Raw genomic sequence first — 24,562 nt, forward strand, 5'->3', positions numbered from 1 at the left:
AATGCTTCAACCTCTGACCATTTACTTTGAACGCTTGGTCCGGATGCTTATCAAAAATCTCCACAGCTCCATGTCGAGACACAGTTTTGACAATGAACGGACCTGACCACCTCGACTTAAGCTTTCCTGGAAAAAAACGGAGATAAGAGTTGAACAATAGAACTTGCTGACCAGGCACAAATGACTTGTGCACTAACCTCCTATCATGCCATCTCTTGACCTTCTCCTTGTATAATTTATTGTTTTCATAAGCCTGTACTCGGAACTCATCAAGTTCATTAAGTTGAAGCATTCTCTTTTCTCCAGCAGCCGACATGTCAAGATTCAGCTTCTTCAAAGCCCAATAAGCTTTATGTTCTAGCTCTACAGGCAGATGACATGCCTTACCATACACCAACTGGAAAGGAGACATGCATAGAGTTGTCTTGAATGCCGTTCTTTAGGCCCAAAAAGCTTCATCTAGCTTCAACGACCAATCTTTCCTTGATGGACTCATAACCTTCTCCAAGATTCGCTTGATCTCTCAATTCGACACTTCAGCTTGCCCATTAGTTTGAGGATGGTAGACTGTGGCAACATGATGATTCACGTGATACCTTTCCATCAATGTAGTGAACTTGCGATTGCAAAAATGCGATCCCTCATCACTGATTATGACCCTTGGAGTACCGAAATGTGTGAATATCTGCTTATGAAGAAAAATTAGCACCACCTTCGCATCGTTGGTTGGAAAAGTTTTAACCTCAACCCATTTGGACATATAATTCACCACCAAAAGATTATACTGATTATTACATGACGAGACAAATGGCCCCATGAAGTCGATTCCCCTAACATCGAAAATCTCAACTTCAAGAAGAACATTGTGAGGCATCTCGTCTCTCTTGGACATATTTATAACCATTTGGCAGCGATCACATCTCAACACGAACTGATGAGCATCTTTATATAACGTAGGCCAGAAAAATCCCGCTTGAAGGATACAGTAACTGTTTTCTCTCCACCATAATGGCCACCATACACAGTAGAATGACAGTCTCGCAAGATACCCTCCGTCTCACTATACGGAATGTACCTTCTAATAATCTGATATTCTCCTTATCTAAACAAGAACGGCTTATCCCATCGAAACCACTTCACCTCATGTAAAAACTTCTTCCTTTGAGCATAAGAGAATTCTGGGGGAATAACATTACTCACAAGATAGTTCACAATATCTGCAAACCATGGTTCTTCTTCTTGCCAAAAAGATACTCATCTGGAAAAGATTCATTGATCAACAGTCTTATCCTGTGAAGCTTTGCCTTGATCTTCCAAACGTGAGAGATGATCCGCTACCTTATTTTCAGTACCTTTCGTGTCTTTGATTTCCAGCTCGAATTCCTGTAACAAGAGAATCCATCTAATCAATTGAGGTTTTAAATCTTTCTTCGAGACGAGATATCGAGTAGAAGCATGATCAGTGAAAACCGTCACTTTTGTCCCAAGTAAGTAAGATCGAAATTTCTCAAAACCATAGACAATCGCCAAAATCTCCTTCTCTATAGTAGTGTAATTCAGCTGAGCACCATTCAGGGTTTTACTAGAATAGTAAACCACATGGAAAATTTTCTTCTTCCTCTGACCAAGAATAGATCCCACTGCAAAATTCACTAGCATCACACATCATCTCGAAGGGCTCATCCCAATCAGGTGCAATAATAACAGGTGTTGTAGTCGAACTCCTCTTCAAGCTCTCAAAAGCAGCTAGACATTCTTCATCAAATTTGAAAGGAACATCCTTCTCCAACAGATTGCAAAAGGTGTTAGATATATTTGATAATGTCATGTCTAATATGATTTGTGTTTAGTTTTCAGATCTTACTTAAACAGGACAAATCAGTACTTAACTGGAAATCAGCACTTATACTGAAGTCAGTACTTAAATGGTCAGAACTTAAGTTATCAGGAGATATTTATCAGGAGATAATATCAAGAATTAAGGAGACTTTCATATAAGGAAGGCGGCTGATTGAAAGGAAAGAAGATCAAGACAAACAAAAGAAGAGATATGCATGAAGAAGGAATTCTATGAAGAATAGAATACTTGGAAGAAAAGATAACTAATTGATATATTTTAAGAAGCATAATTATATTCCATATCAATTAGCAATTATCTTGTAACTGTGTAGTATATAAACACAGACATAGGGTTTACACTACAAGTGTTATCATTATCGAGAATAATATTCATTGTAACCCTAGCAACTCTCGTGATATTTGTCCATCACTGAGAGAGGACAGTTCCATATTATAAAAAAGTTTATTATATTGAATAAAGTTTGTTTTCTGTTACTTGAGTTCTTTAGTTCGATTTGATTGTGATAAACACTGTATTCAACCCCCTTCTACAGTGTGTGTGACCTAACAAGTGGTATCAGAGCAGATCTGTTAACACAGAAACAGTTTAAGATCCAAAAACAATCATGTCTAAAGAAGAAACTCCAACCAAGCCCACCAAAACTAAAGAACCTCCAAAGACTCAAATCCATAGTCGATATGAGACTATTAGAGTTCCCATACTGAAACTATCTGAATATTCCATATGGAAGGTGAGAATGTCTATGTTTCTGGAAGCTACTGATCCAGAATACCTTGACAGAATCAATGAAGGACCACACAAGCCAACCAAACTCTCTGTTTTAGTTGCAGGTCAACCAGCAAAGTCTGTACCAAAGGAGAAGAGTGATTATACTGATGAAGATATCTCATCAATTGCTAAGGATGCTAAGGTACGACACTTGCTGCATAGTGCTATTGATAATGTAATGTCAAACAGGGTAATCAACTGCAAGACTGCAAAGGAGATATGGGATGCTTTGGAGATAAGATGCCAGGGAACCGAATCAATTAAGAAGAACAGGAAGACTATACTCACTCAAGAGTATGAACACTTTGACTCAAAGCCTGATGAGTCATTAACTGGTTTATATGAAAGATGTGTCAAACTCTTGAATAATTTGTCACTAGTTGACAAGGAATATGACCTTGAGGATTCAAATCTTAAATTCCTGTTAGCACTTCCTGAAAGATGGGATTTGAAGGCCACCATTATAAGAGACAACTATAATCTTGAAGAAACAACTCTTGATGAAATTTATGGGATGCTCAAGACTCATGAACTTGATATGGAACAAAGAAGCAAGAGGAAATGAGGAAAGTCAAGGATAGTTGCTCTTAAGGCTGAGGAGGAATCTCCCAAAGCAGCTACCTCAAGGAAAGGCAAGGGAAAAGCTCTTATCACAAAGTCTGATACTGAGTCATCAAGTTCTGATAGTGATGATGACTCAGAAACTGAAAGCCTGCCTGAGATGGATGCTGATGAAGCGATGATGAAGCTATGTGCTCTTATGGTGAAAGGAATTGTAATAACCCCAAAAAAAATTTAACTTTTTGTAACCCTTATGAATAGTGTTTTTGCTGAATGAAAAAACTTTTCATGCCACACTATGTAGGGGTTCTATTATGGATATTCTGAGATTTTATTAGTACTCTATGTGGTATATGAGTGTATGTAAAGATCGTCAGAATCCAATTTCCGAACACTTTGGTTTTTCCCGGAAATCCACTAGATACGGAAAGAATTGAGTATAAGGTAGCAGGATAAAAAGGATTTAAATTAAAGGATTATAATAGAGGATCATAAAAAGGAATATAATGTATTGAGAAAGGTTAAGGGAACCTAAGTAATAAGATCCCGGGTATGATCCTTCAAACGATAAACGAAAATGAAAGTTAAGCGAACCGTATAACAGATCAGCGGTCATTAGGCAAACAATTAGGAAGTTAATCAAAGGGATTAGAGAGAGTGATGTCACCCAACCAATGAGAAGAGGACAAGGAGGGAAAGATGACATCACCACATGACATGGGCATGACATGGGAAGGAAGGAGATGTGGTGGCTTTTTAACCACACAAAATCAAGGGCAACTAGGTAATTTACTAAAACAAACACAAAATCAAACCAACCAAGCCAAGCAAATCATTTTTCATCAAAATCAAAAAAAGAAACCAAGGCATTGTTCTTCATGCTCTCGGCTTTTTGACATTTTAAAGGCAAGGAAATTCAAAACTCAAGATCCAAGCCTCCTAAATTGGTAAGATAATTCCCTAATCATCTTTATGCTTAGTTAGGGCTATATCATGAGTTTAAGCCATCAATTCCTTCTCCATCTTCTTCATTTAATCAATGAAGAAGACAATGAATAGTGTTTTCAAGTTTTTAACTTGAATTTTTTCTTGATTTCCTTGAAGATCCAAGCATTCCTAAGACTTCTCAAAGCTTCTTAAGGCTTCCTAGCTCCTCCCACCACTTCAAGGAAGGTATATCATCTCCAAAACCTAGATTCCTATGTATTATAAGATGATTTTGATTTGTAGGGTGATATTGTAGCTTAATGTTTGTGATTTAGAGTTTGGGATTGAAATGGTATTGAAATGGAATGGTAAATGTTGTTGTTTTGGTTAAAAGATTGTAGTATAGTTAAATTCAAGCTTAGGCATAAGTATGAATGTTAAAATTGAATTGGTTGGGGCTGATATGATGTGATAAGGATGGATGTTGGTTGTATGTTTGATTTGAGGTTGAATTGGGTTGGTTTTGAATGGTTTTAAATTGGGAAATCGCGTAAACATAGCCGTCGTAACGTCCGATTTCTTTAGACTGTTTTTGTGCATAACATTAGGACACGAGAACCCCCTGCTAGATTCTGACCATTGCCATTTTTAGATAGCTCATGTTACGAGCTTCGTTTTGATATGTAGTTCGTTCGATTCGGATGCACGGTTTAGGAGAAACGACCGTTTCAAGTAACGGCGTTTCGCGAACGAAACTTTTCCCCTCGCCTTACTTTGAAACATAGGTTAAAGACCAAAAAGGGTTAATTAATGTATGAAACATTTATGGTAAGTGTGTTAGGCAGTTGGTAAGACACTCGCGAAGGAATCGCCTTAAAACTCGTAAAGGTTAAATTATTAAAAATGGTGGAGCCGAGGGTACTCGAGTGACTTAAGCGAATCAGTAAGCGCAAAACAAGCGTTAGAGTCTAAGTTAGTTAAAGTATAGATTTACAAGTGACTTTGGTTTAATTCCAACTTACTTGTTGTTTATAGGTTACCAGACTCGTCCCGAGCCTTTTATCACCCCAAGTCGCTCAGGCAAGTTTTCTACCTGTTATACTGTTGTTGTGATGTATATATGTATTCTTTTCCTTTCCCAAAATTTATTGGATGTTTCAAACTCTGTTCATACTTTACATGACAGAGGTTTTCAGGAAATGTATAAAGAAGATGTATATGTGGATATATATATATATATATATATATCAGAACTTAATGAAGTATATCATAACTTCATTTCCTTTAATAATATTTCAAAGATTTAATCTATTCAAATATTGTCTTGTAGTCTCATCTATGTGATGAACTGGTAAAAGCTCATTATATACTTTGAACAGTGGTAGTTCAAGTAGCTTTATAAATGATATAAGTGTAGTGAAGTATTTGGTAACTTCATCCCTTGTTTTTACTTATATCTAGTAAGTAATTATCTTACACTTGATAAAAGATTCTAGTAAGTATCCATTTAGATACTTATATTATTGTTATCACTATATATTATCTTGCGAGCTGTAAGGCTCACTCTTGCTTTATTTCTTCATCACACAACAACAGTTTTGGAAAGATGGCCAGACTCCAGCAGACCCAGCGCAAGCGCGTGGGAAGCGTCCCGCGTCTTCCCGATGATGTTGTGGCTGCTATAGCTGCAGAGGTAGATCTATTGGTAGATCAAGCACTCTACTTTTGAGAATCAAATTATGTATAATTATAACTTGTGGCAGATAATGGCAATTAACTGTGAATTATCAAGTAATCATTTTGGGTTGTAATAACTTTTAAATTGTGGATTCAAAGACTTGTACTTATTTCAATTTCATCTCTGAGACTATAACGGGTTGTGGTGTGTGTTAGTATGGGGTCACAACATAAGGTTATTTATTATTAATTAAGTGAAGTGATATTATGGAAAGAAAGACCGTGACGACCCGGATCCCCGACCCCGGATCTGAGGGTGTTACCGAAATGGTATCAGAGCTAAGCGTTATAAACCTCAGAGATGATGCGACGATATAATAACGAACTCACAAAGATAATAAGAACTCTTGCCAAGTTCATGGTCGGACTACTTAAAGTAGTGCTGACAGTTAAAACCCTTACGGGAACCCTTATAAGTATCATGATAGTAACTTAGCTCGTTTAATGTGTAGACGCCTGAGATAGAGGACCCAGAGATGTTCGAGCGTGAGCATTGATGAGGCACTGCTAGATGTTGAGGATCAGGAGGAGCCTGAGATGGAGGAGGATGAGGAGGACCCCTCAGAGGAGTCAGAGACGGAGGTCATTGCTATTTCAGATGAGGAGGACCCCTCAGAGGAGTCAGAGACAGAGGTTATTGCTATTCCAGATGAGGAGGACCCGGATGAGGTCCCAGTAGCTGAGGAGCGTGTTGGACCTATGGTAGTGTATGCTGGTACCCCATTACCCACACTTCCGGTGGTCAGAGCCCCTACCCCTCCACCACTATCTTGGATTCCCGATGATGACAACTCAGAGACCCATACTTCCGAGCCTAGGCAGACCGAGGAGGCACCCTCAGCGGCTCCGGATTCATCACCTCTTGACCCTGCCCACAGGCAGTCTTCGTTAGCTCATGGATATGTTCAGGATGTTCTGAGGACCCGAGTGGCTGTTGCCGAGGGCCGACTGGATGAGGCCAGGAGGGAGTTGGATGCAGAGAGGGCGGGTAGGCATACCCGAGCTTATAAGACTAGGGCTTCTATACCCCGATCCTTGAGGAGGGAGCTTACGGGGATAGAGCTCACATCCCGAGCGAGGCTCAGATCGCTCCAGGGGGACAGGCATGGTAGGATCTCCAGGCGGCAGGCCGACTATATTTTCCGTCGTGCGATGGAAAGGGTATGGGAGCTGACCCGCTCCGGTGTATGATTCAGGATTGACGATGGAATAGTCTAGTTGTCTAGTTAGCCGAGGCCTTAGTAAGAGCCAATTTTCCGGGATAGTTGACTTGTATATAGCATCCCTTTTTCTGACTAGACAGATAGACTCTTGTGTATCACTTTTGGGACAGATGACTGTAGCACTGTTGTACTTTTGACCAGATCAAACTATGTATTTCTCGTATTATGTATATATTTGTTTCCTTCGGTTCAGTTCATTAGTGACGAGGTCACTGTTTTTATCATTATTATTACTGCACTTCGTATTAGAACTTTCTTAAAATAATAAAATTGCGATATACGTTCTCCCCATTATGAAGTTGTGCAAGGCACAATGTTGTATATGATTGTGACCTAACGTTGAATTTCCCAATAATTTTTTTTATTATCAGAATCATGCCGCCAAGAAAGATTGGAACTAGGGCGAACCCTGGATCTGAGGACCAGGGAAGCCATAACCAGGATGATAGGAACCAGGAACACAGTGAAGAGGAAGATGAAGATTATGTGGAATAGGATGACTCCCTGTATGAAGAGGAAGAGGAAACATATGATGTTGAGGGATTTGAGATAGAGGCTGAAGAAGGAGAAACTGAGGTTGAGCAACCAGTACCAAACCCAGGCATGGATCCCATGGGCCAGTTCATGCAACTCCAATGGCAGAATTTGGAACGTCAACCCAACCCACCCCCTCAAGGAAATAACAATACTGTGGCAAACTCTTTCAGGGCTTTTAAGTCCTTTAAGCCCCCTGAGTTCCACGGATCAGCCGACCCAGTTGAGGCAAGGGCATGGTTAAAGGAAATGGAGAAATCCTTTGAGATTTTGAGTACCGATGAGGCAGAGAAGACTGTATTTGCTACCTACCTTCTGAAAAGAGAAGCTAACTACTGGTGGGAGGCCAAGAAAAACATGGAGATAGATGCTATTATAACCTGGGAGAGATTTAGTCAGTTGTTTCTGGGAAAGTATTTCCCGAGGTTTATGGAAAACCAGATGGAGCTCAAGTTCTTGGAGCTAAAGCAGAATAACTTGTCTGTAGCAGAGTACGAAGCGAAATTTACTGAGTTATCAAGGTTTGTGCCGGAGTTTGTGAGCACCGAGGAAAAGAAAGCTAGGAGGTTTCAGCAGGGACTGAAACCGTGGATTCAGAATAGGGTGGCAATCCTTGAGCTTACGAACTATGCCACTCTGGTGCAAAAGGCAACTGATTGTAGAAGTCGGAAGTGAACAGATGCAGAAGGAAAGAGAGAAGAAAGGAATAAAGAGGAAAAGTATGAGCATGGATGGAGGTTCCGTAGGAAGGAGCTTCCCAACTAGATTTAATCGAGGAGCAGTGTCCCTACCAGGAAGGAACACTGGGTTTAAGCGGCCAATGAGTGTGAGCTGTGAGCCAGGGCGGCCAGAAATCAAGAATGTCCTATTCCAACCAGTCTCGACCCCCATTGCCAGCCTGTAACATATGTGGAAGGAATCACACTGGGGAGTGTAAAGGAAAGCCAGTAACCTGCTTTAAGTGCGGTCGGGAAGGCCACTATTCAACTAAGTGCCCATCATCAACCCCTGCCGTCATTCCAACCACCACTTGTCATCAGTGTGGACGCCCAGGTCATTGGAAGAGGGAATGCCCAATGAACAAACCAGCAGCTTCGGGAGCAAGCAGGGCTGCTTCTAATAAGCCACCTACTGCGAGGACTTTCAACATGACAGTCCAGGATGCTATGAAAGATTCAGATGTGATAGCAGGTACCCTTTCTCTAAATTCAGTCAGTGCAAATGTTTTATTTGATTCGGGAGCAACTAAATCTTTTATATCAAAGGACTTTGCGCGTAAGTTAAGACTTAAGGCTGAACCCTTGATAGAACCCTTGCAAGTAGAAATAGCCAATCATGAAATTATTCATGTTAACCAGATTCACCCCGCCTGTGAGATAGGCATAGGGGAGCAATCCTTTAGTGTTGATCTGATTCTTTTTAAATTAGGGGAGTTTGATGTAATTTTGGGAATGGACTGGCTATCTAGCAATGATGCTCAGATAGACTGTAAAGGGAAGAAAGTTAAGCTAAATGTCCCAGGGAAGAAAGAAGTTATATTTAGAGGAAAGAGGCAGACGCATAAATTTTTGACCATGGCCCAGGCCAAAAGGATGCTACGAAAAGGAAGTGAGGCCTACCTAGCCTATATGGTGGACACGCAGAAGGAGGTGCCTAACTTACAAGATATTCCAGTAGTCAACGAATTTGAAGATGTATTCCCACAAGACCTTCCGGGATTACCACCCTGATAGAGTGATTGAATTTGCTATTGAGTTGGCCCCAGGGACGGCGCCAGTTTCAAAAGCACCTTACCGGTTAGCCCCGTTAGAAATGAAGGAATTAGCTATCCAATTGCAGGAACTCTTGGATAAGGGTATGATAAGACCCAGTGTGTCTCCATGGGGAGCACCAGTTTTATTTGTTAAGAAGAAAGATGGGAGCATGAGGCTGTGCATAGACTATCGAGAGTTGAACAAGCTAACCATAAAGAACAGGTACCCATTACCTAGAATAGACGATCTGTTCGACCAGCTAAAGGATGCTGTTTATTTTTCCAAGATCGACCTGAGAACTGGATATCACCAACTAAAGATTAAACCCGAAGATATTTCCAAGACAGCGTTCCGTACCAGGTATGGGCATTATGAGTTCTTGGTAATGTCCTTTGGATTAACCAACACCCCAGCGGCTTTCATGGATTTAATGAATAGAGTATTTAAGAAGTACTTAGACAAATGTGTGATAGTTTTTATTGATGATATTTTGATCTACTCAAGGACTGAGATAGAACATGCAGAGCATTTGAGGATAGCTCTAGGAATACTCAGAGAGGAACAGTTATATGCCAAATTCTCGAAGTGTGAATTCTGGCGGAATGAAGTACAGTTTTTAGGACATGTGATCAATAAAGAAGGAGTATTGGTCGACCCCTCCATGATAGAGGCGGACTCAAATTGGGAAAGGCCAACCACACCCACAGAGGTAAGGAGTTTCATAGGATTGGCCGGCTACTATCGTAGATTTGTACAGGACTTTGCGAAGATCGCAGCCCCTTTGACCCGACTTACTCGTAAGACAGAGAAGTTTGAATGGACGGAGAAATACGAGAACAGTTTTCAGGAATTAAAGAAAAGGTTGATAACGGCTCCGGTGTTGGCATTGCCGGACGGAAAAGGAGATTTTGTGATATATAGTGACGCGTCGCACAAAGGACTAGGGTGTGTGCTTATGCAGCACGGTAAAGTGATTGCGTATGCGTCGAGACAACTGAAGGAATACGAGGTTAGATATCCTACTCATGACCTTGAGCTCGCGGCAATAGTATTTGCCTTAAAAATTTGGAGGCACTACTTGTATGGAGAGAAGTGCGAGATTTTCACAGACCATAAGAGCCTCAAGTACATATTTACGCAGAAAGAGCTCAACATGCGCCAGAGGAGATGGTTAGAACTAATCAAGGACTATGATTGTGAGATTCTCTATCATCCAGGGAAAGCCAATGTGGTGGCTGATGCCCTTAGTAGAAAGGAAAGACTCAGAATGATAACAACTTCGGAAGAATTGATAAGGGATTTTGAGAGAATGGAAATAGAAGTAAAGGTAACTGGAACCGGAACTGAAAAGCTTTTTGAGATCTCAATGCAGCCCGAGTTATTGGAAAAGATCAGATTGTGCCAGGAGAAAATAATGAATGAAGGCAGATAGTCAATGACTGGAGAGGAGATCCATACTGAGAAAGATGATAAAGGGATAATGAGGTACTCCTACCGGATTTGGGTTCTGAATGTTCAAGAGCTTAAAGATGAGATATTGGAGTAAAGCCATAGTTCAAGGTATTCCATTCACCCGGGAAGTACCAAGATGTATAGGGATTTGAAGGAATATTACTGGTGGCCCAACATGAAGAGGGACGTAGCAGAATGGGTAAGCAAATGTTTGACTTGCCAAAGGGTAAAGGCAGAGCACCAGAGACCCAGTGGACTCTTACGACCCCTGGAGATTCCCGAATGGAAATGGGAACAGATAGCGATGGATTTTGTTGTAGGCTTGCCAAGGAAGAAAGCCAATCACGACGCCATTTGGGTAATTATAGACCGACTGATAAAGTCAGCTCATTTCATTCCTATCAATGAGAGATACACAGTCGATAGACTGGTGGACATTTACCTTAAGGAAATAGTAACGTGACATGGAGTCCCAGCATCCATTGTCTCAGACCGAGACCCCAGGTTCAACTCCAGATTTTGGAGGAGCTTTCAGGAATGTGCGGGGACCAAGTTAAATATGAGTACCGCGTACCATCCCCAGACGGATGGGCAGAGTGAAAGGACCATCCAGACACTAGAGGATATGTTGAGAGTCTGTGCAATAGACTTTAAAGGGAGTTGGGATGATCACTTGCCGTTGATCGAGTTTTCTTAGAACAATAGCTTTCATGCTAGCATCGGAATGCTGCCTTATGAGGCCCTGTACGGAAGAAGGTGTCGATCTCCCTTATACTGGGATAAAGTGGGGGAGCGGAAGATGCTCGGACCCGAAGTGGTCCAAAGGACCAAAGATATAGTGGATCTCATCAGAGGACGGCTTGTAGCAGCCCAAGACAGACAGAAGAAATATGCAGACCTAGCCCGAAAGGACAAGGAATATGAAGTCGGGACCTTAGTACTGCTAAAGGTATCCCCTTGGAAGGGATTAATGAGGTTCGGAAGGAAAGGAAAACTAAGCCCAAGATACATTGGACCTTTTGAGATATTAAGACGGAATGGAAAGTTAGCTTACGAGCTAGCCTTACCCCCTAATTTGCAACAAGTTCATAATGTGTTCCATGTGTCAATGCTAAGGAAGTATCATCGGGATGCCAGACACATAGTGGAGTACGAGCAGGTGGATATGCAGCCAGATCTAACTTACGTGGAGAGGCCAGTAAGGATTATAGATAAGAAGGAGCAGGTGCTTCGGAACAAAGTAATCAAGCTAGTCAGAGTACTATAGCAGAATCATAATGTGGAAGAATCAACTTGGGAACTAGAGAGCACAATGCTAGAAAAGTACCCCCATTTGTTTTCTGTTTGATTCCGGGACGGAATCCTTTTAAGTAGGGGAGACTGTAATAACCCCAAAAAAAATTTCAACTTTTTGTAACCCTTGTGAATAGTGTTTTTGCTGAATGAGAAAACTTTTCATGCCACACTATGTAGGGGTTCTATGATGGATATTCTGAGATTTTATTAGTACTCTATGTGGAATATGAGTGTATGTAAAGATCGTCAGAATCCAATTTCTGAACACTTTGGTTTTTCCCGGAAATCCACTAGATACGGAAAGAATTGAGTATAAGGTAGCAGGATAAAAAGGATTTAAATTAAAGGATTATAATAGAGGATCATAAAAAGGAATATAATGTATTGAGAAAGGTTAAGGGAACCTAAGTAATAAGATCCCGGGTATGATCCTTCAAACGATAAACTGAAAATGAAAGTTAAGCGAACCGTATAACAGATCAGCGGTCATTAGGCAAACAATTAGGAAGTTAATCAAAGGGATTAGAGAGAGTGATGTCACCCAACCAATGAGAAGAGGACAAGGAGGGAAAGATGACATCACCACATGACATGGGCATGACATGGGAAGGAAGGAGATGTGGTGGCTTTTTAACCACACAAAATCAAGGGCAACTAGGTAATTTACTAAAACAAACACAAAATCAAACCAACCAAGCCAAGCAAATCATTTTTCATCAAAATCAAAAAAAGAAACCAAGGCATTGTTCTTCATGCTCTCGGCTTTTTGACATTTTAAAGGCAAGGAAATTCAAAACTCAAGATCCAAGCCTCCTAAATTGGTAAGATAATTCCCTAATCATCTTTATGCTTAGTTAGGGCTATATCATGAGTTTAAGCCATCAATTCCTTCTCAATCTTCTTCATTTAATCAATGAAGAAGACAATGAATAGTGTTTTCAAGTTTTTAACTTGAATTTTTTCTTGATTTCCTTGAAGATCCAAGCATTCCTAAGACTTCTCAAAGCTTCTTAAGGCTTCCTAGCTCCTCCCACCACTTCAAGGAAGGTATATCATCTCCAAACCCTAGATTCCTATGTATTATAAGATGATTTTGATTAGTAGGGTGATATTGTAGCTTAATGTTTGTGATTTAGAGTTTGGGATTGAAATGGTATTAAAATGGGATGGTAAATGTTGTTGTTTTGGTTAAAAGATTGTAGTATAGTTAAATTCAAGCTTAGGCATAAGTATGAATGTTAAAATTGAATTGGTTGGGGCTGATATGATGTGATAAGGATGGATGTTGGTTGTATGTTTGAGTTGAGGTTGAATTGGGTTGGTTTTGAATGATTTTAAATTGGGAAATCGCGTAAACATAGCTGTCGTAACATCCGATTTTCTATAGACTGTTTTTGTGCATAACATTAGGACCCGAGAACCCCTACTAGATTTTGACCATTGCCATGTTTAGATAGTTCATGTTACGAGCTTCGTTTTGATATGTAGTTCATTCGATTCCGATGCACGGTTTAGGAGAAACGACCGTTTCAAGTAACGGCGTTTCGCGAACAAAACTTTTCCCCTCGCCTTACTTTGAAACATAGGTTAAAGACCAAAAAGGGTTAATTAATGTATGAAACATTTATGGTAAGTGTGTAAGGCAGTTGGTAAGACACTCGCGAAGGAATCGCCTTAAAACTCGTAAAGGTTAAATTATTAAAAATGGTGGAGCCGAGGGTACTCGAGTGACTTAAGCGAATCAGTAAGCGCAAAACAAGCGTTAGAGTCTAAGTTAGTTAAAGTATAGATTTACAAGTGACTTTGGTTTAATTCCAACTTACTTGTTGTTTATAGGTTACCAGACTCGTCCCGAGCCTTTTATCACCCCAAGTCGCTCATGCAAGTTTTCTACCCCTTATACTGTTGTTGTGATGTATATATGTATTTGCATTATCTTGCGATAGATGCATGTTGGTTAATTAGCAAATGTTGCAATATATTAAAGCATGCTGCTATGATATATATATATATGCATGCCTGTTTCGTATTCTTGCTATATATATCTATTGATTCAGTTGATAATACCTATGCTAGAGGATAGCGGTAAGTTGCATATACCCTTAGTATAGGGACCCAAAAGGTGGAAATATTTTCTAAAACCGGGAGTCGAGGATCCCGAGTAGATTTTGTATATATATATATAAATATATATATATATATATACTTATATATATATGTGGTTATAGTTTTCCAAACTATTAATCGAATAAGGTTTATTCGATAACTTATATTTTATTAATTGAATCCTATTTCGAATATTCATTCGAGGGCTTATGACTCAGTTTGTTTTATCATTTGAATATTACTTGAATATTCTTTTGAGGACTTATGACTCCTTTTATTGTATTAATGGAATATTATTTGAATATTCATTTGAGGATGTATGATTCCTTTATTTTTATTTAATGAATATTATTTATAATATTCATTCGAGGTATTATGACTCCACTTATTACTGAATAATATTCTTTATTTTATAAAAGAATAATGTTCGATAATCAAACTTATTTTTGATTATTCAAATAAAGATATTACTTTCGTATAAGTATATCTTTGATTATTTGCTATTCAGTTCAAGTATAAGTTTTCCAACTTCTACCTCAATTATTCTTTATGGGAATATTATTTAAATAATAATATTCAGACATTTTCTAAATATACTGGGGACTGATTTACTTCATTAAATCAGCTTTACTCCAAACACTCTTTAAAGTGTTTTCGAATCTTCAAAATGATTTTTAAAAGTTAGAGCGGATCCCAAAACTCATTTTAATATTTAAGATCTTCCTTTTTAAGGGGATTTAAATACTCGCTCAAAACCTGAGGGATCCGGCTCTGTGGTGTATTTTATATTCGCAACAAGGTTGCAGTTTTGGTAAATGAATTGATTACTTACCCAACGTTCGGGAAGTAAGTCCATCTATTGAGTCGGCATAAGCAACATGGGCTCAGTGGGCGTCCATGATAGTGTAAGTGGCTCAGTGGGAGTCCATCAAATGCATAAGTGGCTGAGTGGCAGTCCAGCATAAGGTCCTATTGAGACCAGGGTGATGACCAGTGGGGAATTCGTCCATCTACTAGTAGAAAAGGTTACTTATTGGTATCCTTGCCTGATCAGCAAGATACCTGGTTTATGCCAAAATTCTTTTCCTTTCCCAAAATTTATTGGATGTTTCAAACTCTGTTCATACTTTACATGACAGAGGTTTTCAGGAAATGTATAAAGAAGATGTATATGTGGATATATATATATATATATATATCAGAACTTAATGAAGTATATCATAACTTCATTTCCTTTAATAATATTTCAAAGATTTAATCTATTCAAATATTGTCTTGTAGTCTCATCTATGTGATGAACTGGTAAAAGCTCATTATATACTTTGAACAGTGGTAGTTCAAGTAGCTTTATAAATGATATAAGTGTAGTGAAGTATTTGGTAACTTCATCCCTTGTTTTTACTTATATCTAGTAAGTAATTATCTTACACTTGATAAAAGATTCTAGTAAGTATCCATTTAGATACTTATATTATTGTTATCACTATATATTATCTTGCGAGCTGTAAGGCTCACTCTTGCTTTATTTCTTCATCACACAACAACAGTTAGGAAAGATGGCCAGACTCCAGCAGACCCAGCGCAAGCGCGTGGAAAGCGTCCCGCGTCTTCCCGATGATGTTGTGGCTGCTATAGCTGCAGAGGTAGATCTATTGGTAGATCAGGCACTCTACTTTTGAGAATCAAATTATGTATAATTATAACTTGTGGCAGATAATGGCAATTAACTATAAATTATCAAGTAATCATTTTGGGTTGTAATAACTTTTAAATTGTGGATTCAAAGGCTTGTACTTATTTCAATTTCATCTCTGAGACTATAACGGGTTGTGGTGTGTGTTAGTGTGGGGTCACAGCATAAGGTTATTTATTATTAATTAAGTGAAGTGATATTATGAAAAGAAAGACCGTGACGACCCGGATCCCCGACCCCGGATCTGGGGGTGTTACAGAAATGGTATCAGAGCTAAGCGTTATAAACCTCAGAGATGATGCGACGATATAATAACGAACTCACAAAGATAATAAGAACTCTTGCCAAGTTCATGGTCGGACTACTTAAAGTAGTGCTGACAGTTAAAACCCTTACGGGAACCCTTATAAGTATCATGATAGTAACTTAGCTCGTTTAATGCGTAGGCGCCTGAGATAGAGGACCCTGAGATGTTCGAGCATGAGCATGATGAGGCACTGCTAGATGTTGAGGATCAGGAGGAGCCTGAGATGGAGGAGGATGAGGAGGACCCCTCAGAGGAGTCAGAGACGGAGGTCATTGCTATTTCAGATGAGGAGGACCCCTCAGAGGAGTCAAAGACAGAGGTTATTGCTATTCCAGATGAGGAGGACCCGGATGAGGTCCCAGTAGATGAGGAGCGTGTTGGACCTATGGTAGTGTATGCTGGTACCCCATTACCCACACTTCCGGTGGTCAGAGCCCCTACCCCTCCACCACTATCTTGGATTCCCGATGATGATAGCTCGGAGACCCATACTTCCGAGCCTAGGCAGACCGAGGAGGCACCCTCAGCGGCTCCAGATTCACCACCTCTTGACCCTGCCCACAGGCAGTCTTCGTTAGCTCATGGATATGTTCCGGATGTTCTGAGGACCCGAGTGGTTGTTGCCGAGGGCCGACTGGATGAGGCCAGGAGGGAGTTGGATGCAGAGAGGGCAGGTAGGCGTACCCAAGCTTATGAGACTAGGGCTTCTATACCCCGATCCTTGAGGAGGGAGCTTACGGGGATAGAGCTCACATCCCGAGCGAGGCTCAGATCGCTCAAGGGGGACAGGCATGGTAGGATCTCCAGGCGGCAGGCCGACTATATTTTCCGTCGTACGATGGAAAGGGTATGGGAGCTGACCCACTCCGGTGTATGATTCAGGATTGACGATGGAATAGTCTAGTTGTCTAGTTAGCCGAGGCCTTAGTAAGAGCCAATTTTCCGGGATAACTGACTTGTATATAGCATCCCTTTTTCTGACTAGACAGATAGACTCTTGTGTATCACTTTTGGGACAGATGACTGTAACACTGTTGTACTTTTGACCAGATCAAACTATGTATTTCTCGCATTATGTATATATTTGTTTCCTTCGGTTCAGTTCATTAGTGACGAGGTCACTGTTTTTATCATTATTATTACTGCACTTCGTATTAGAACTTTCTTAAAATAATAGAATTGCGATATACGTTCTCCCTATTATGAAGCTGTGCAAGGCACAATATTGTATATGATTGTGACCTAACGTTGAATTTCCCAATAATTTTTTTTTATTATCAGAATCATGCCGCCAAGAAAGATTGGAACTAGGGCGAACCCTGGATCTGAGGACCAGGGAAGCCATAACCAGGATGATAGGAACCAGGAACACAGTGAAGAGGAAGATGAGGATTATATGGAACAGGATGACTCCCTGTATGAAGAGGAAGAGGAAACATATGATGTTGAGGGATTTGAGATTAGAGGCTGAAGAAGGAGAAACTGAGGTTGAGCAACCAGTACCAAACCCAGGACATGGATCCCATGGGCCAGTTCATGCAACGGGTAGTGGGGTCACAGCATAAGGTTATTTATTATTAATTAAGTGAAGTGATATTATGGAAAGAAAGACCAGTGACGACCCGGATCCCCGACCCCGGATCTGGGGGTGTTACAGGAATCACAAGGATTGCATACAGAAAATTCAGGAAGGGAAGGAAATTTCCCAGGAAAGGTTCAAGTTCTGATAAGAAGAGTTTCGGGAAATCTGAAGGCAAAGGAGGGAAGTCTGTCAGAGGAGATTACACAAATGTCAAATGCTACAACTGTGGTGAGAAAGGCCACATATCTCCTGATTGCAAGAAAGTGAAGAGTGACAAAGGCAAGGCTCTTGTCACAAAGAAGAAAAGCTGGACAGATACTTCAGATTCTGAAAGTGAGGAGAACTATGCCTTGATGGAAAATGCTGATAGCAGTTCTGATGGTGCTGAGTTAAAGGTACCCTCAAACTACTTATGCCTTTCATACTGATGATATTAATGAGTTGAGAAGATATCTTAAAACCATGTTCATTAGTTGTAGAGATCAAAATTTAACATGTGAAAGATTAACTTCTGAAAGTCTTGCTTGTAAAAAGAGGAATGATTATTTAGAAAAAGAGTTAGTCATGTTCCATCAAACTCAGAAAGATAGAGATGATGCTTTTTATGTTAAGTACTTAAAATGAATGAATCTCTAAAAACTGAGTTAGAAAAGGAAAGAGAGATTATCAGAACTTGGACTAACTCTGGCAGAACAACTCAGAATTTGTTAAGTAGTGGAAACTGGAAAGAGGGCTTAGGTTATGGAGATGACAAGAATGATAAAGGAACTGTAGAAATTGAGCCTATAGTTATTAAACAAAAGCCAAAGGTAAAACCTGTTAAGTTTGTAGCTGTAAAGTCTGATACTTATAAATCAGAAGTTAAAGAGAAAAAAAACTTCTGACATACCAAAACAGGGCCAGCTGAAGTAAACATAGGCTTAATGACAAAGAAGCAACTTAAGCATAAGCTGAAAGATGTTAAGAATGTAAACAAGGTAAAGTTACCAAGGAAAAATAGGAATGGAAAGGAAGGTGTGAATAAAAGTAATGATTACAAGCCTGTTCCTAATGCTCCTAGAAAAACATGTCATAACTGTGGAAATTCTAACCATCTGGCTTCTTTTTGCAGGAAAAATAAGAACATACCACATCTACACCTCAAACTTCTCAACCTCAACCTACTCAACCCTCAATCAGAACATATTTCAAACCTTCACAGACATCTCAACCTTCATCATTAGCACATCCTGTGAGGCCTTCATCTTCAAAGCCCAAGAGGACAAGGACTGTACCTCAGACACAACTGAAGAGAAGGAGGATTGTTTTAAGAGATGAGTCAGACAGTGAGGAACAGGTCCAGTATCAGAATCTGTTGTTGAAGAAGCTGAGAAGATTTCCTCTCAGAAGGATGTTAAAACTAGGAGTTCTAAGCTTCTCAAAAGACTTAGAAGGATGTATTCTGATGAAACTCCCACAGTCTCTCCACCTTCAAAGAGACATAAAAAAGCAAAGAGCCAGGAGGCCTGTCAGTGTATCATCACATTCTGGAAGAAGGAGCTAAGGAAGGGGGTCAGGAATCTCTGATCCCAACAGAACCAATTGTTGTTGATTTTCTTCCTTCAGTACACCCAGAATCTACTCAAGACAGACTGCCTACTCCTCTGTCTCCTGTAAATGAACCAGTACATACTGAAGACCCAGAAATAAGTGCTGAGATTGATATTCACAACCTGATTGTGCCTGAGGTTCTGTACTTAGAAGCTCCACCTCCTCAAATCACTCCACCACCAACACCACTTCTTGATACTGATTTTAATCCAGAATTGCCTACAACACCTTCTCTACATCTAGATACTGAAGATCAGATTTTAGGTGAGCATTAGAATATGGATGTTGATCAGAACTTAATTGAAGATCAGTCCTTAGAGGATGATGTTGAAGTCTCCATAGCCTCTCATACTACTCTTTTATCAGAGGATGCTGCTGATGCTGATTCTATAAGTTCTGATGTTGCTAATGATAAAGTTACTGGTGAAGCTGCTGCTACTAATGTAGATGTTAGTGCAGCTGGTCCATCAGGACATGCACCTCAACAAATTGTTCATAAAGCTGAGATAGTCAAGAAGTTTGTTACAGGGGAAGCACCAGTACTTTGGAGTGAAACTCCTAGAGGACAGGAGTGGACTAAGGAGTGGAACACAGTTACCTTTGTTCCTTCTGAAAAGATTCTTGCTGAGCATCTTGCAAAAGCTGATGAAATGCTGATAAATGATGATTTCAAGACTCAGCTGAGAGTTACTGCATTGAGTACAAGGCACCTTCAAAGTCAACACTCAATAACTCATGACAAGGTGAATAAAATTCAAGAAAACTTGATCCAGCAAGATATGAATCTGAAACTTGAAAAGAAAAGGTTTTTGCAACCTACCTTTGATAGAATTGCCTACATTGAGAAAACCCAAGAGAAGCAACAGTCTCAGATTGATGAAATTTTGAAGAATCAAGCTTCTCATCAAAATCAACTCGAATGAGATTCAATCCTCAGTGGAATTGCTTGTCTCTCTTCTATTACCTATTGATGCCAAAAAAGGGGAGAAAGTAATTAAGTCCAAATGCAAACCTATCAAGACACTGAAGGGAAAGGATGATGGAAAAGATGATCCGGGAAACTCGGGAAACAACCTCTGACATGGCTCAAGTTGTTCAGAGTCAAGATATAGTAAGTTCTGATATGACACTGAAGCAAGCAACCTCTGACATAGCTCAAGTTAGCTTGATATCAGAAGATAAGTTAAAGGAAACCTCTGATATTGCTCATGTTAAATCCTCAAGGTTACTCTTACCAGGATTCACTAAAGCCAAACAGACTCAATCTTTGAAGACTGCAACAAGTGGTTTTGAAGCAAGAGTAGTTACAGGAAAGGAAGCAAGATATAAATCTGGATTAGGTAGTGCTGATGAAAGAAGAGTGCAGAACACAACCAATGATCCAACTTCCTTGAGTGAACCAGGTGTTGGAGCAAGTCCTGAAAGATTGAATCAGCTTGAATCTGTACATATGCTTTACCATAACTTCTTGACGGAACACATCTTGTTATATTTCATGACAGATGGAAGGGTTTGCCACATAAGGGAGAATGTTATACCACTGAAGTATTTTGAGGAACTAGAACATGTTTTATTCTTACTTCAAGTGAAGAACAGATTAACAGATAAGTGCTGCAAATTATTTGAAGACTCAAATTCAGAGACAGAAGAAGCTTTATTCTGTAAAGTCTGACAGCACATATTGTCCCAAGTACAGAGATCACAAGGGTGATATTGTTGAGATGAAGCCTAACTCTGCTAAGATTATAACTACCTTTCTGGGTTATAAAGCTGTAGAATTCAATCTTGAGTCTGACAAGGCATATTTGATCAGACTGGATCAGGACATAAGGAAAGCTAGAATAAATGATCTCAGGGTTTCTATCTTTCAAATCGGTGAAGATATAGTTGAATTGAAGAATGCTAAAAGGAGGATGATTGATGAACTTAAATATGCTGAGAGATGTTTGTTAAAGAACTATCTCAGAACAACTCCTGACATCAAAGAGATCAGTAATTGAAGCCAAGTCAAGATCTACAACTGCTCAAATTCTGATGTGTATACAGACTGAAGCTGTTATCAGAAGTTAAAGTTGGTAAAGCTTTAAGGACTGTAAGTTGTAGTTATCTAGTCAAATTCTCATGGATTTGTACTTAATGTTTTTAACATCATCAAATATCGGTTAAACTTGTATATTATGCTAATTTACAAGTTGGGGGAGATTGTTAGATATATTTGATAATGTCATGTCTAATATTATTTATGTTTAGTTTTCAGATCTTACTTAAACAGGACAAATCAGTACTTAACTGGAAATCAGCACTTATACTGAAGTCAGAACTTAAGTGGTCAGAACTTAAGTTATCAGGACATATTTATCAGGAGATAATATCAGGACTTAAGGAGACTTTCAGATAAAGAAGGCGGCTGATTGAAAGGAAAGAAGATCAAGACAAACGCAAGAAGAGATATGCATGAAGAAGGAATTCTATAAAGAATAGAATACTTGGAAGAAAAGATAACTGATTGATATATTTTAGGAAGCAGAATTATATTCCATAACAATTAGTGATTATCTTGTAACTGTGTAGTATATAAGCACAAACATAGGGTTTACACTACATGTGTTATCATTATCAAGAATAATATTCATTGTAACCCTAGCAACTCTCGTGATATTTGTTCATCACTGAGAGAGGACAGTTCCATATTGTAACAAAGTTTATTATATTGAATAAAGTTTGTTTTCTGTTACTTGAGTTCTTTAGTTCGATTTGATTATGATAAACACTGTATTCAACCCCCTTCTACAGTGTGTGTGACCTAACACAAGGGTTTAGAGATTTTGGAAAAATATTTGATGAATCACCGATAAAAACCCGCATGACCAAGAAAACTGCGAATTCCTTTAACTGAGATTGGTGGAGGAAGATTTTCAATAACCCCCACATTGGCCTTATCCACTTCAAGACCTTTTCTAGACACTTTGTGCCCAAGAATGATACCCTGTTGCACCATGAAGTGACATTTTTCCCAGTTGAGCACCAGATTGGTCTCAACGCATCTTTTCGGCACCAAGCCAAGATTATGCAAACATTATTCATAAAAAGTCCCGAACACAGAATAGTCATCCATGAACACCTCCACATCAGTACCAATCATTTCTGAGAATACGGCCATCATGCATCTCAGAAAAGTAGCAGGTGCACCACAAAATTCGAAAGAAACTCGACGGAAAGCGAAAAGTGCCAAAAGAACAAGTAAAATTGGTCTTCTCTTGATCTTCTGGGGCATTGCAAATCTGATTATATCCCGAATACCCATCTAGAAGATAATGATATTCATGGCCAGCCAACCTTTCAAGCATTTGATCAATGAATGGAAGAGGGAAGTGATCCTTCCTGGTGGCTTTATTCAGCTTCCGATAATCCATGCATACTTTCCATCCTGTGACTGTCCGAGTAGGAATGAGCTCATTATTTTCATTAGCAACAACTATAATGCCTCCTTTCTTAGGCACACACTACACTGGGCTCACCCATGAACTATCAGAAATAGGATAGATGATCCCTGCATCCAGCCATTTAAGAATTTCTTTCTTCACTACTTCCTTCATGATAGGATTGAGTCTTCTCTGCTATTCAACTGTTGGCTTACTTCCTTCCTCAAGCAGAATTTTACTACAGTAAGAAGGGTTGATTCCCTTGATATCTGCTTTAGTCCATCCAATTGTTAATTTAAACTCTCTTAGAATTCTTAAGAGATTGTCTTCATCACTAACTGAAAGGTCAGATACAATAATAACAGGCGAAGTAGATGCATCTCCTAAAAAAGCATACCTCAAGTGATCAGACAGTGGTTTGAGCTCAAGCGTGGGAGCTTCCTCAATAGATGGTTTGGGATGCTCCTAAGAATTCTTCAGCTCTGCTAATCCAACAGACTCGAATGGCAAATCCAATCTCCTTTTCCATGGAGAAGCAATCAAATACTACAGCTGCTCTGCCCCCTCTTCATCTTCACTATCAGATTCCCCTGTCAAGGCTCTCTCTAAGGCATCAGTCCTTAGCATTTGATCAAGCTCTGAAGTCACTATAGAGCTGACCAACTCTACTTTAAAGCACTCCTCTTCATCAGTAGGGAAACTCATTGCATTGAAGACATTGAAAGTCACGTCCTGACCCTGAACCCTCATATTAAGCTCACCCTTCTGTACATCGATCAAAGTTCGGCATGTAGCTAAGAATGGTCTCCCCAAGATAATGGGAATCTTCTTAAATTCCTCGAAGTCCAGAATGACAAAATCAGCAGGGAAGATGAGTTTATCCACTTTAACCAAGACATGCTCCACTACTCCTCGCGGATAAGTGATAGAACGGTCAGGCAGTTGCAAGGATATGTTTACTGGTTTTGGATTAGGCAGACCAAGTTTCTTGAAAATGGACAAGGGCATCAGATTGATACTAGCTCCCAAGTCACACAAATACTTGTTGAAAGATAGATTGCAAATGGTACACGGTATCGTGAAGCTTCCTGGATCTTTAAGCTTAGAAGGAAGTTTATGTTGTAGCAAAACACTGCACTCTTCCGTTAGAGCAACGTTTTCCAACTCCTCAAGTTTTAGCTTCCGAGATAGAATACCCTTCATGAACTTAGCATAGCTCGGCATTTGTTCTAGAGCTTCCGCAAAAGGTATGTTAATGTGCAACTTCTTGAAATCCTCCAAAACCTTGGCAAACTGCTTGTCGAACTTCTACTTCTGAAGCCTTTTAGGATATGGAGGAGGCAGATAGACTTGTTTAACCCCTGTATTATCCTTAGAAGTAGTGTTTTCAATAACATTCTTCTTCGGTTCCGCTTTGCCATCCTTTTTCTCAGCTGAATCAGCAAAATTATCAATTTCTGGAATTTGAGAGGGCGCGGGTCTTTATTGGCGCGGGCGCGCTCTTTATTGGCTCGGGCGCGCTGCCCTTCTAAAGAAAATTATTAGATTTTTTGATTTTGAGGGCTAGAGACCTTTCCAGACCTCAAGGTGATTGCCTTCAACTGTTCTTTGATTTCCCTCTTTCCTGGATTAGCTTTTGTATCATATGGATGAGTTCCTTGTGGTCTGTTCAATAGGGCGTTAGCAATCTGCCCTATTTGATTCTCTATAGTTTTGATTGAAACCGCTTGGCTCTTGCACATAAGCCTC

At 39.7% G+C, this 24,562-nt stretch overlaps 1 protein-coding gene across 1 annotated transcript; it reads right to left on the minus strand.

Moving 5' to 3' along the window:
- Positions 1 to 1,269: 1,269 nt before the first annotated feature.
- Positions 1,270 to 23,821, minus strand: LOC141714953 (uncharacterized). Its single transcript, XM_074518445.1, has 2 exons — positions 23,474 to 23,821; positions 1,270 to 1,383 (listed from the first exon to the last, which is right to left on the minus strand). Exons 1-2 carry the CDS (start codon positions 23,819 to 23,821, stop codon positions 1,270 to 1,272), a joined length of 462 nt encoding a protein of 153 aa, XP_074374546.1.
- Between the last annotated feature and the right edge of the window lie 741 nt (positions 23,822 to 24,562).

Source organism: Apium graveolens, chromosome 3 (genome assembly GCF_009905375.1).
Source record: "Apium graveolens cultivar Ventura chromosome 3, ASM990537v1, whole genome shotgun sequence".
NCBI classification, from domain to species: domain Eukaryota; kingdom Viridiplantae; phylum Streptophyta; class Magnoliopsida; order Apiales; family Apiaceae; genus Apium; species Apium graveolens.

Excerpts from the sequence above, each read along its gene's own strand:
- LOC141714953 (XM_074518445.1), bottom strand. The coding sequence starts at position 23,821 with ATGCCCTTGTCCATTTTCAAGAAACTTGGTCTGCCTAATCCAAAACCA. Across the intron at positions 1,384-23,473 it reads AGTGCTTTAAAGTAGAGTTG|GAATTCGAGCTGGAAATCAA; the intron begins GTCAGCTCTATA and ends CTCTTGTTACAG.